General features: G+C 37.3%; 2 protein-coding genes across 3 annotated transcripts in view; one reads left to right on the forward strand and one right to left on the reverse strand.

The window, feature by feature from the left end:
• The first annotated feature begins 1,064 nt into the window (after positions 1–1,064).
• Positions 1,065–1,760, forward strand: LOC104882453 (uncharacterized). The gene has a single exon (XM_059742042.1). It carries the CDS (start codon positions 1,065–1,067, stop codon positions 1,758–1,760), a length of 696 nt encoding a protein of 231 aa, XP_059598025.1.
• Positions 1,761–2,645: 885 nt separating this feature from the next.
• Positions 2,646–12,367, reverse strand: part of LOC100264343 (regulator of nonsense transcripts 1 homolog) — a 30,666-nt gene continuing 20,944 nt past the window's right edge. Inside the window, exons 14-29 of one of the 2 annotated variants that reach the window (XM_010665755.3) lie at positions 10,781–10,923; positions 10,624–10,695; positions 10,412–10,540; positions 9,311–9,466; positions 8,700–8,813; positions 8,514–8,612; positions 8,286–8,363; positions 6,153–6,287; positions 5,735–5,809; positions 5,410–5,527; positions 4,788–5,161; positions 4,639–4,701; positions 4,475–4,546; positions 3,844–3,975; positions 3,647–3,766; positions 2,646–3,460 (exon numbers count right to left, since the gene is read on the reverse strand). In XM_010665755.3, the coding sequence (XP_010664057.1) occupies positions 3,290–3,460; positions 3,647–3,766; positions 3,844–3,975; positions 4,475–4,546; positions 4,639–4,701; positions 4,788–5,161; positions 5,410–5,527; positions 5,735–5,809; positions 6,153–6,287; positions 8,286–8,363; positions 8,514–8,612; positions 8,700–8,813; positions 9,311–9,466; positions 10,412–10,540; positions 10,624–10,695; positions 10,781–10,923 (2,051 nt within the window). In that variant the 3' untranslated portion in view covers positions 2,646–3,289. The remainder of the gene's footprint in view (positions 3,461–3,646; positions 3,767–3,843; positions 3,976–4,474; positions 4,547–4,638; positions 4,702–4,787; positions 5,162–5,409; positions 5,528–5,734; positions 5,810–6,152; positions 6,288–8,285; positions 8,364–8,513; positions 8,613–8,699; positions 8,814–9,310; positions 9,467–10,411; positions 10,541–10,623; positions 10,696–10,780; positions 10,924–12,367) is intronic. The other variant, XM_002279268.5, reaches the window with a different exon arrangement.

Genomic DNA, 12,367 nt, shown 5'->3' on the forward strand with positions numbered 1-12,367 from the left:
TTACACACTTTTTGGCAGACTTCGACTTTTATGACCACTGTCTTGCTGTCTTAATCGACCAACACTCTTTACGAGTCTAGATTAGCACACAATTGGGCACCGTTACCTAGTTTTCGATTTACCCCGCATTGGTAGTTTCACTTACTAAAAATAGCTTTCTTGAAACTCTCGATTCAATAAAATGACTTAATGGAGCAATAATGTCATCCTACCTATTTAAAGTTTGAGAATAGGTGAACGTTACGCCACTGATGCCTCTAATTACTGGCTCTACTTGATAAAACTCGTTCGTGGATTCTACCTTCTTGAGGAAAACTTTGAAGAAACCATCTACTAAATGATTTGATTAGTCTTTATCTTTATATCCAAGTCAAAGAATGGTTTGCACATCATGATCGGTATGAGCCTCCACCAGAGCTTCCTTCACCTCGCTCAAGCAATGTTGAGAGATACAAAAATTATAATAAATCATTTTCAAATTTTATTAATATTTATGGGATTGTGAGAGATACATAAATTAGAATATATGGGTACAAGATCTCTCAATTCAATGTCACAACTAAGGAGTGAAATTTTGAACCCTAGCTATGGAGATTCCGAATTGCTCAACCAACTCATTACAAAAATTATTTATTTTTCCATAGAAATTAAAATATAAAATAAAATCATATCTATAAAGTATTACACATCTTATAAGGATATATTCCATAACTTTTTAGGTCTGAATTATGAATTAAATATTATTCTTTAATGTTAAAGCGGAGGCATATTCTCCAATTATAATCGAGTGGATGGGTGGAGGCCTTTTAAATCAAGCATCTTCACATTACTAGAATGTGTTACATAAGCCTTGCCTATATTAAATAATAAATATCAACCAAGTTGCCTCTTTTCTTTACACTTTTCCGAAATAGATCACACTTTCAACGGAAAAAAAGAAGAAAAGAAAGAAAGCTATTTCCACTCTTGTTTTGCCAGGAGAAAGGAGATTGTACAGAGCAAAAAACAATGGCTATAAGCATTAAGCGCAAACCTTCTGTGAACTGTGAGAGTCAACACAATATATGGGCATAAGAGAAATATCAATCTCAGGTCACAAGCTCACCATCCACGAACTCGAAGACGTGTGCGACTCAGCCACCGGCCGAGTCCTCACCGGGTCATGGCTGTGGGACTCCTCCCTGCTGCTTTCCCAGTGGATGGCCACTCGCGCTGAAGATATCAGAGGCAAGTCCGTCATTGAGCTAGGTGCCGGAACTGGCCTCCCGGGGCTGACGGCGGCGATGCTGGGGGCGGGGCGGGTGGTGCTGACGGACGTGGAGGCGCTGCTGCGGGGGCTGGAGAGGAACGTGGAGGTGAACGGATTAGGGGAGAGAGTGGAGGTGAGGGAACTAGTGTGGGGGTCGGAGGAGGAGGAGGAGTGGGTGAGTAGTGGAGCAAGGAAGGGGGAGGGGGAGTTTGATATCGTATTGATGTCGGACGTGTTTTTGGAGGTGGAGGCGATGGGGGATTTGGCGAAGACGTTGAAGAGGGTGTGTGGGAGTGGGAGTCAGGTGTGGTGCGGGAGCGAGGTGAGACAGTGGACATATGAGTGCTTGGGGCAGTTGGTGAGTGAAGGGTTTGGAGTGGTTGAGTTGCCGAGTCCAGTGGGTGTGTCGGATGGCAGTTGGGACCTATTTTCCATTTTCCATCTCATTCCACCGATTGAGGGTTGCCACGTGGGCGAGTATCTTGTGCTTGAAGGTCTGGGTGATGCGTAGGTGGCCCACCTTTTTCTTTTTCCTTTGCCAGATGCTTTTGTTCTTATTTTGACTAAATAATGCTCACTATTTTTATACTTATTATTAGAGAGATCATAGAGTCGGAAGGAAAAAGTCTTTAGTCTAACACAAAAACAATAGTGTGATCACTGTGATATGACATATATTGAATCATTACTTACTAGTCACCGCACAACGGTCGATGGCGTATGAAAGAAAATAATAATCCAATTTAGAAACTTTAGCTTTTGGTTTTCTGTTGGTGTCCTTTTCCTTTTCCCTCTCTGTGTGAACGTTGATTGAATAATGGGGTTAGGGTCTTTTTGGGCTACCAAACACATGCAAAGATGATTAGGGTGTTTAGAATGTTTTTGAAAATAATTCTTAAAAAACGATTTTTGGAAATTACATTTTCTAGAATAAAAGTCCATAAAAATGCTTAGCTTTTAATTATTTTGTTAGGTTTAATTTCATTCAAACTCCCTTGAAATTTTGATTATTCATTAAAAATATCAACCCGATGAATTTCCAAAATCTCAGTGAAAGTGAATAAAATTAACCTTATTTTTGTAAAAAAAACCAGGCAATTAAAATATGTTCCAAAAATATTCTGCTTTGGTAACAAAGTCCCAGCCAGTTCTTCGATCTGAGATGGGTAAATGTTTTAAAATCTAATATCAGAGTGCCTGAATTTGAGTGAGGAGACAATGGGTAGCGCATGATCAGTCAAACCATTGCAACCCTATACAAAAAAGACCTAAAAGAAGAAAGCATATGATGCAGAAAGGAACAGAGTACCATAAGACTTAAGATTACTACCAAACATGATTTACTCCGTGATAGAACCACTAATTAAATCAAATAGAAGAGAGGAGGGCAAACCAATTTCACATGAAAACCAGTATCACACTTTCTTATATACCTCCAGAGCCTATTAATCAGCAGTACTTACACCAAAAAACAGAACACTTTCAAAGGTATGTCGTCATTGTCTATTCAATATTATAATCTAAGAGTATAATTACATGTCAGGAAGAGCTGAAAGGGTTAGGCTGATTTTCCCAGGTATGCTGTACAAAATTTTCAGTGGTAACTGCTTCTATATGAAAAATGGGCTCTTTCCCGTGAATCAACAAAATGGTTCTGCTTGTTCGAGAACCAAAACCCTTTCGACAAAACCATGCCATGCAAATTGCTCTCCCTCCCTCAGAACACATTCACCTTCCCTCCAAAACGATGCAAAACTTCAAGCAGATAGTTGGGGTTATCCTTTTCTTTCTCAGCCCTAGTATGTGCCTGTCCTGTGTTTTCTCAGAGATCCATAGCCATTTGCTAACTCAAACTATCAGATTCTCAGCCATTTAGAATAATCTAGTATGGGTAATGGACAGGAATCAAACTGACCTTAAAAAATGGCAGCCCCATCTTCACTTCAAGGGCACATAAATTTGGCACACATGACAGCACAAATCAAGATGCTGGATGCAAAGACTATAACCCATCACAATCAAAACTGCCCCAGCATTCTCTCAACCATTGTAGTGGAGTTTCTGGTTTTGGGAGCTCTGGCCCTGCTGGGGAGGTGTTTGCTGTTGCTGTTGCTGCTGCTGCTGTGGAGCCTGCAAATTTAGTGGCTGTGTGTTGTAATGGGCAAAGGGTTGGGAGTAGAGAGGATTCATCAAACCCTGCAAGTCAGGCACCTGTGAACTGTTACACTGGAAAGGGCCAAGGCTAGGAAAATTAACAAAGAGGTGGGATGCAGGAGACATACAGCCATAACCCAAAACCATCCCATTTCTCACCACTAAATGTCTCCTACACCTTCACCATTTTGATAATTTTACCTATGACATATATTAACAACCAGCACTGGTATAAGAAGAAACCTGCGATTGAAGGGGGTTGGGATTGGCCACACCAAAATGGCTCTGGGAGGCATCATCTTGGGATGGGTCATTGAAGCCAACCTGTGTAAACAGACCTTGTGATCCGTGAGCCATGTAGTCCTGCACAAGCAGGGGTTAGAAAGGCAGATCCAGTAAAATAATCATAAAACAAGCGAAGGCTGGGAAATTGAACAAACCTGAGACATGAAATCATTTCCAGTACCAAATCGAGTATATCCAGCTTGAGAGTTCTGGTTTAGGAAACTTCCTGGAAACCCAGCCTGCGCTCCTTGTGTAGCATAATCAAGGGTATACCCACTTTGAGAAGCCTGCAGAGCAATGAGACAAGTGTCAACAAACAAGAGCATTGTAGCATCATTCATCACACAATCTACTGAACATTATTTCTTTTTTCCTCAGTGAGGACATTTTATTGAAAGAGAATTAATAATAAATAGAAGAGCATCTGGTAAAGGATTCCCATCCCATCCTCCCAATGCATGCACTATGGCATCTCATTTTGCCGAATATGCTTCTTGAGCAAAGTATGACGAATTTAGTGAAATTTAATACACATATTTGCTCTCCAATTCTCATTAAATAAAAATTTCCATTATAGACTTCAGTTTGAGGTGAGTATGAAATTTTTAAAGCAATGTCATACTTAGTAATGTGAAAGCACACAAGTCAAAATGATCCTGCAGTTCCAGCAGCTCCAAATTTTAAGTCCATAATTCTCTCCCCCACCCTCTCCCACACGTGCACACACACAATGCATAAGATAAGGGGTTAGATGTCTAGAACCATTTTGGATTCTATTATGTGTACCTGTGTGGAGAAGTCTGCAACATTATAAGGTACATGTGAACCCTGGCTTTTAAAATCATCACCCAAGAAATCCTGCATGATCATCAGAAGATACAATTTTAAGAAATGATAATAAAGAACAGAGCATTACAGAAAGAGACTAGTTATCATCCAAAATAATATACCTGCGACATGCCCCCAATAGAAAATCCATCACGAAATGTTTGGCTCGGACCTTGTACTGGCATCTATCATACAATAAAGAGATTTCAGAATAAAACCATGTCAAGATAGTATTACATAATAAAGAATAAATAGGACACATGGTACAGACATTAGTAACAAATCCGGGTTGAGATAATGGACCACCCACGGATGGCTGGCTATTTGGATTCTCCAGAGCAGGAAAGTTAAAAGTAGAGCCAAGATTCCCAACAGCTTGCTGAGAACCTTGCTGGTGTGGAAGATGACTGCCAATAGGAGCACCAGCATTGCCACGCCCAGCACCAAACCCCCGGCTTCCTGGTGGAGGGACATGAGGAACAGCTCCAACAGGTCCATGTACAGCTCCACGAGTTGGAATGGCATAGGGTTGAGATGGGGGACCACCATGAAATGGAGGAAGGGGGACACGAGGCATTGGGAACCCAGCCGGATGCACTCCAGGTTTATGAGTACCATTGGGTGGGCCAGATGGCATATATGAACCTGCAATAGGAAAATAAGTCATCATACCATACCATACCATATAAAAGCCATTAAGACATTAAATAAAATTAAAGGTTGGGAGAATCCATATCAGTATTGATATGTTCACCAAAATTATTTCCTGCAGTGATTCTACATTTTATAATCATCATCCTAGGACCCAGGCAACTATGGTATATCTTAAGCACTAGCCTATGGCATTGCTACAACAAACAGTTAGAGATCCAGTGTGGTAACAATTAACATACCCCTGCCACGACTGCTTCTTCTATCAGCACTGGGGCTTGACGAAGTAACAGTTCCAAAATTGTCATTAGGCACTATCCCAGGGCCACCTCCGAAGAAAAGTCGACGATCATTGTAGATCTGTGACATAAGAAGATCAACCATGAAACCAGTTAAGATATACTCTCAACAAATGCTTCAAGGTCATAAATGAAATCACCTGAACCCTCACCCCACAAAATAATAAGGGAAAAAGAACAGAGAGAAAGAATAGAACTATCTATGCTGCAAATTCATTTTCCTTTGACTATGGATTAATTTGTGCTATTACTTCTTCCAGTGCCGTACCTTTTTTGGCTTTTGAAATTGAACCATACTCTGCTTCAGGTTATTCAGAGGACCTTCAACCAAGCACTCATGCTCCTGGTGATTTTTTTTTTTCAAACAAAGAAAGAAAGCAGAAAATATTTAGTACCAAAAAAATGACTTAATAAGGAAGTATCAAGTGACCTTCAATTCTGCCAATAATAATACATCAACCAAGCGACAAACCATCAATTTTATGGCCTTCTTATGGAAAGAAGATCAACATAAAATATGTAATTCCAACATCACTACCTAAAATAACTCGCAGCAACATGCCATCCAACTGTTTCAATATCAATTGGCTGGTTTCAACATATCAAAAGCCAGGTAAATCCAAATAGGCCCTAATTAACTTAACCCATCAAAGAAAAATAACAGAGAACAAGTAGCAAAAAGATACCTTGTAGTGTGTCAACAAGCTATTCCATAGCGGCTGTTTACTAAGAACTTTAGGATTTCCCAGGATGACAATACCATAACGAGCACGTGTTAGTGCAACATTAAGCCTGCGAGGATCATTAAGGAACCCAATGCCCTAGTAGAGAGGGGAAAAGTTAAAATCAAGGTTTTTTTTTTTAAATAACAAAATTTGAACAAAAAAAATTACACCTACAATAGTAAGAGAATAATTAGACCATAGCAAATAGCCATCAAGTAAAGAATTTGGCTTTTCCTACATTAAACTTGGGTTAAAAAACCTGTGGTATTAATTGGATCACATACATACCATCCAGAATTCCATCAAAATAAAATTTGGCTCATGCTTTAGATAATGATATTAGCAGATGGGACAGAATAAGAAAATGAATGACCCCATATTAATATAAAGTATTTATCTCCAATTTAAGAAGTGCTAGAAGAGTCAAGCGGTCCTAGTTCTAGCTTCATACCTCTTGCTAATAAAATAGCTTGAGGAGAAATTAAGCCTCCATTTAAATCACAGGAAGTATCAGGAAAAGTTTTAAATTCATAATGGTTTTTACCATACTTCTCCAATGCCATTCCTCTTATATATATAGAAAGCATAACCACAAAACGAAGGCTAGAAAGGGATGGGAAACCAGCTTGAACATTGTCTTGAAGAGACCCTTGAGATCACATGTTTAGATTACAAATAAGGGAATCCTTAAGAGATTAATCTGAGTGTGGCATCCCTTCAAAGGTTGCTCAATTACACTCTTGCCAAATTGGGAAGAATAGGCAAAGAGGAGTTATTCTCCAAGTCTTTCTTCTCTTCTTACCCACAAAACTCTCATGTCAACCCATTAACAATTCTTTCACTAAAGAAAGGGAAAACCAGCATGATGACAATTAAAGAGAACAAAAAGTGTCACAGTCCCCTATCCACGAATTGAAAAAGAAATTTGAGGTTTTTGATGAGGAGATGGTCAATTGATTCTTCTGCATTTTTATGCACATAACAATAACCTTTTTTATATATATAGGCAAAGATCATTTATAACAAAAGGGCACGCAAAAAAGCATATATGGTGTGTATAAACGCACCAAAAAGCCAATCAAAGCAAAGAGATAAACAAAAAAAACTCCCTTCTTACTTTAAAGCTCAACCAATCAATAAAATCCATCATGGACAAAGCAATCTCCACATGACATATACTTGTCAAAAATCATTCTCTTTCTTTGAGTTGGTTTATGGAAAAAAAAATGTACAAGGTTTTAATAATTCTCATTAAAATTTATTTTCCTCCAAATTTTGCATGAAAAACCAAACAAAAGATTTGAGATTCCTCCTTTTTTTTTTTTCTTATACCAATCATATGCTTGCACAGTACCATGTTAGGACTGGGCAGTGGTCGCGCACATCTGCAAAGTCTAATAACTTGTACATTTATTCCAAAGTATTTCCATTTGTGAAATGAATCTATAGGAAATACTTCTCACGTACCTGCTGGCTAGGTCAGAAATCTCATGAAGCAAAATGTTTTGGATTGTAAGGATTCATTGGAACATCTACCTATACAGTCTGTAGAAAGGCATCAAGGCCTGGTTTCCCCACCTAATGAGCTTAAACCATCCCAGCTGAAAGGCATGCAACTAAAAAAAATTGAGCCGCTTACCCATGGCTTCAATTTTTGTCTTCTCCAAACCCAATAAAAAAGAGGAGGATGACCAAAGAGACATGGAGCAGGTTATTGTCTTCAAATATCACAATGAGTTATAAGAAAGAGTCATCTTGAATCTTTTACCTATTTTAATGATGTTATAAATTGGAAGATGCTTCTCATTTTTCTGCTCTAATAAGGCCAAGTTACATTTGGAGATCTATCTACTTTCAAAACAAATCAACATCTACTGAAAGCAAAAAAACTGCATCTAGAAAGTGGAATTGTTAAAATATAGAATTATTTCAAAGCAGCTTCCATAGTAAGGCTAACTGAATAAAAGAATAATCTTAAACACTAGCTATAGGATTAAATGTGACATCAAGATTTCAAATTTAGGACCAATGTTTAACTCTTACATGCTGACTTTGCAAAAGGAAATAGATTTTCTAACAAATTGATCAACCGACCTGATGCTCATTACTCCTCACACAAGACAAAATAATGTAATCTTTTTCCCTTCCCTGGAATGAATCTACACTCGCAACCTGCAAAGACCATACATTATATTGCAAATCTTTTTGAATGGATAAAGATCATGAGTTACATTGCCATTGATACCAAGAATCAGATTGCTCTGTTTGCTTATCAAAAAAATAAATGACATCTACATCTAGCAAGTTAAAAATGAGTATAACCTCAATTTCTTTATAAAGTTGTTGCCTTAAAGCACCATTTCTCGACATATAATTCACAATATATGCTCTCTGTCCCTCATATGGTGTTATCACCCCAATCTGTAAAGTTATTCCACCCAATTAATATAAAATCACAAGATAGATGCCCATCAATAGAATCCAATGTAAGAAGACTTATTTGCATACCTGACTGGGAACTACACCACTTCTTAAAAAAGTAGTTACAATTTTTTCAACATTTGCAGCTTCAGTCCTATTCAGATAGGATGTTCCGCTAGCACTGATCTCCTCTTGTCCCATCTACAAAAACAAGGGGGGTTGTTTAACATAAATAAGAATTAAGTGAACAGCTTCTCCTTCACTGGAATACATTAAAAATGTTTACAAGAATCAACTAAATTCTGTTTGAACAGTAAACAGAAATCCAGGTCCACAGAAACCAAGAAAACACAAAGCATCTCTGAACAGAGACAAACAAAAAGAAACAGCGATAATATAAGACGGTGAGAGAGGTGATATTTCAGATAATGGTTAATGCCCTAGCTGTTTAAGAATTGCACGCAGAGAGAGAGAGAGAGAACTTAGTAATACAAAAAATAATGCCTTTCAATAAGAACCCATCAATTATCAAGTGTTATTCTACATAAACAATGTTCTCGAGCTCAAAAGAGTTTCTAAGTAATGCAATCAAACATAGGTTTATGCACTAGCTGTGGAAGAATTCCCCTGATTCTCCATGTTGAAACTTGCAAGTGATAAGAAACAAACTTGAAATTTTAAAGCATAGATTCTTATACCTGGACATAAAAGAACATAGGTCGATTTGGCACAGGCCAAGGAAAATCAATGCCAGACGATTGCCTTTCATTGATGGTCACTCCATTTTGGAGTGTACCTTCATAGAAGCTATTGGAAGGAAATTCTGACAGGGATGGGTGCATACGGTATTGAACCTGTAATTTGAGAGTACAAAACATAGTATATCAGTGTTTCTAGAAATCTAAGCAATAAAATTTTACATATAAACAACAATGAAAACAATACAACAAACACATGTGAGGATAACCATAATTCGCCAAATCACCTACAATTATAAAACCAAAAAGCCATTTCAATTATACTGAATAACATCATTTGTCACTCATAAAATACCAAAAACATACTCCAAGAGAGAATTGTACTTGCAACAACTGTCAGCTAGGGGACACACACAACACACAGCAATAGATGAATTTTATTAAAAAGTAGTGTAAAACAATGTATCTGTTGATAAGAATTAGGAAACACATGGAAAGAAATTGCTGTGAAGGGACAGGATCTAGTCAGGACATTAATTCATTTGACTTTCAGGCCAACTGGACTAGTATACAACTAATGAAATCAGACCACAAAATTGTGAACTTTAAAAGAACAGTATAATTCAACATTTCAAGGATTGATCAAGAGAAAAGCTTAAACCCTAGCGAACTTTTACCATAACCCACCCAAGCATAACCAAAAGATATACTAAAAATATCAAAGCAGCTTTGAAGAAGATAAAGCTTCCAGCAAGGTACATCAGAGGCTCAAGAAAATTCAACTTCATTCAAAGTCTCAGGCTATATAAGAAGAAAACCATTGATTAATTTTTGGTGTCCAATGCCCACAATAGGAAAAGACCAGACAAGTGAGTTCATTAGATCTGCACCGATATCAAAACATTTATGATTGGCATCCAGATGTTTTGAAGAAACTGATGTCATGCATGACAAAATTTTACTTTCTATCAGTTTATTAAAAACTAATATGTGTGCCGCAGCAGGCATCAAACAGCAAAAAGAGGATGGTAGAAATGATCAAATACAAGATACAGTCCAAAAAACTTCACAAACAATTAACATCTCAGACAAAACCATCACCTGCAATCTAATTGGTTTCACACCCAGAAGCACAAGACGCTCAAACAGAGACTGAGCTAGCCCAGCCCGTGCAGCTTTCTTACACATGATGACTGGACCAAGCTGGCAATGGTCACCAACAAGGACAACCTAATAATATAGAAATTTTTGTTAGAAGGGAAAAAGTGTTAATCAGGTTGAAACCAGCATGTACAACATTGATTGCTAGATACCTGCTTCACACCAAGAACCAAAGGAATGAGGCACTCAGGTTCAGTAGCCTGAGTAGACTCATCAATAAGCACCTGAAAAAAAAGGAAAACCATGTGTAAAAGTTTTCGAAAGTGAAATGAGTCAAATGATAACTGCATGTTCAGATGAGATGCCTACCTGACGGAATCTAAAATTGGCCAACCGAGGATCCCCAGCACCAACACATGTGCAACAAATGACATCAGCACTTTGAGATATCTCCCTCTCGGTCGCCCGCTTCAGAGCTTTGTATTTTTTCTCATCACTGCTAGACAACTCCCCTATAAAAATTGGAACCAAAAAAGAAAAACCCCATTACAAAATCAGGACACACATTTGAAATTCAGAAATTAAATATATGCATCTTTTTGGTTAACACAAACACGTTAACCATATTGCATAAGGAATGCCATAAATAAACAAACAAAAAAAGAACTCACTTTTAGGGAATTAATGAACCACTACATGCAGCACAGCATTTCAATCCTATGTTAAATGAACTAAGACATGAGTGTCAGATGCAAGTGTGCATTAGGTCTTGGATTTATTGAACCACCCAATCTTAGGATACATGAATACAGAAAATGCACTGAAGTGCCCAAAAATAAGTAACAATATTATTTGAAAAAGGTCTTTTTAAATAATGGATCCATCTAAATGGAGTTTTGCAGACAATACTGCAAACTGCATTACTTAAAAGAACACATTCCAAGATCCCTTATTAGAGACGGATTTGAATAATCCTGTCTCTGGCTCTGCCAGCTTCTATACCAACCTATGTCGATGACGGTAATCATATTGCAGGCCTTATTGACTTGTTTCTCTCCCAGAAAAAATCTCAGAATTCTACGGCAACTTGCAATGTAAAAAATGCATGCAAATTTTTCCCCCTTTTTCCCTTTTTCATCCTCTCCTCCTTCCATGATTGGACGCTTATTCCTTACCCACACCGATGCCATGTTGTGCCATTACTCTTTGGGTTTTTTTACACTACTCCATGCAACATAGTTTCAGTCTATTCTCCACCTTTTGTTTTAGAATGTATAACAAGACAAATTACAAGTAAGCCAAAGAACCACAAATTCTTTTCTAAAGGACATGAAACTGTATGTTTTGTCCAACAATGAATAAAAATCAACAATACCATCGATATTTAGGCACAAATATCAATAATTTGGGGTACCTATATAGAAAGAAGTACAGAATTTACTCAGAATATCACTGAGGTTTTCTTAAAATATCTATATTGCTGAAATGAGGAAAATTCAACACTAAACTTATCAAAATATAAATTATATTTTCCAATATTTTGGCAACATCTTGAAATATTGACATTTCTCATTATGATAATTGGAGCTAAAAATCTTAGCTCCCTCTTACTATTTCCAATGGGAATGACATGCATTATCTTTTTGGCATTAAATGTTTTTTAAATATAAAAAATAAATCAAAGAAAATTTGCATCTCCACATCAACATTCAGTATTTACTTTAAAAGTCATATTTGTTAAATGTACACATTATTCTATTAGCCAATGACACTAATTTTATCATATATTTAATAAAACCAGATTAATTTGTGCCTTATTGAGAACTTATTTATTATCCAAACATGTCCATCTAATCCTCATCCCTACCCTATCATACAAAAATATATTTCAGCTTTATAGGCATTGGACAACAAACAAGCTCACATATAAAACAATAATAGCTATTGTTTGTATAC

This window comes from Vitis vinifera, chromosome 2 (genome assembly GCF_030704535.1).
Source record: "Vitis vinifera cultivar Pinot Noir 40024 chromosome 2, ASM3070453v1".
Classification (NCBI taxonomy): Eukaryota; Viridiplantae; Streptophyta; class Magnoliopsida; order Vitales; family Vitaceae; genus Vitis; species Vitis vinifera.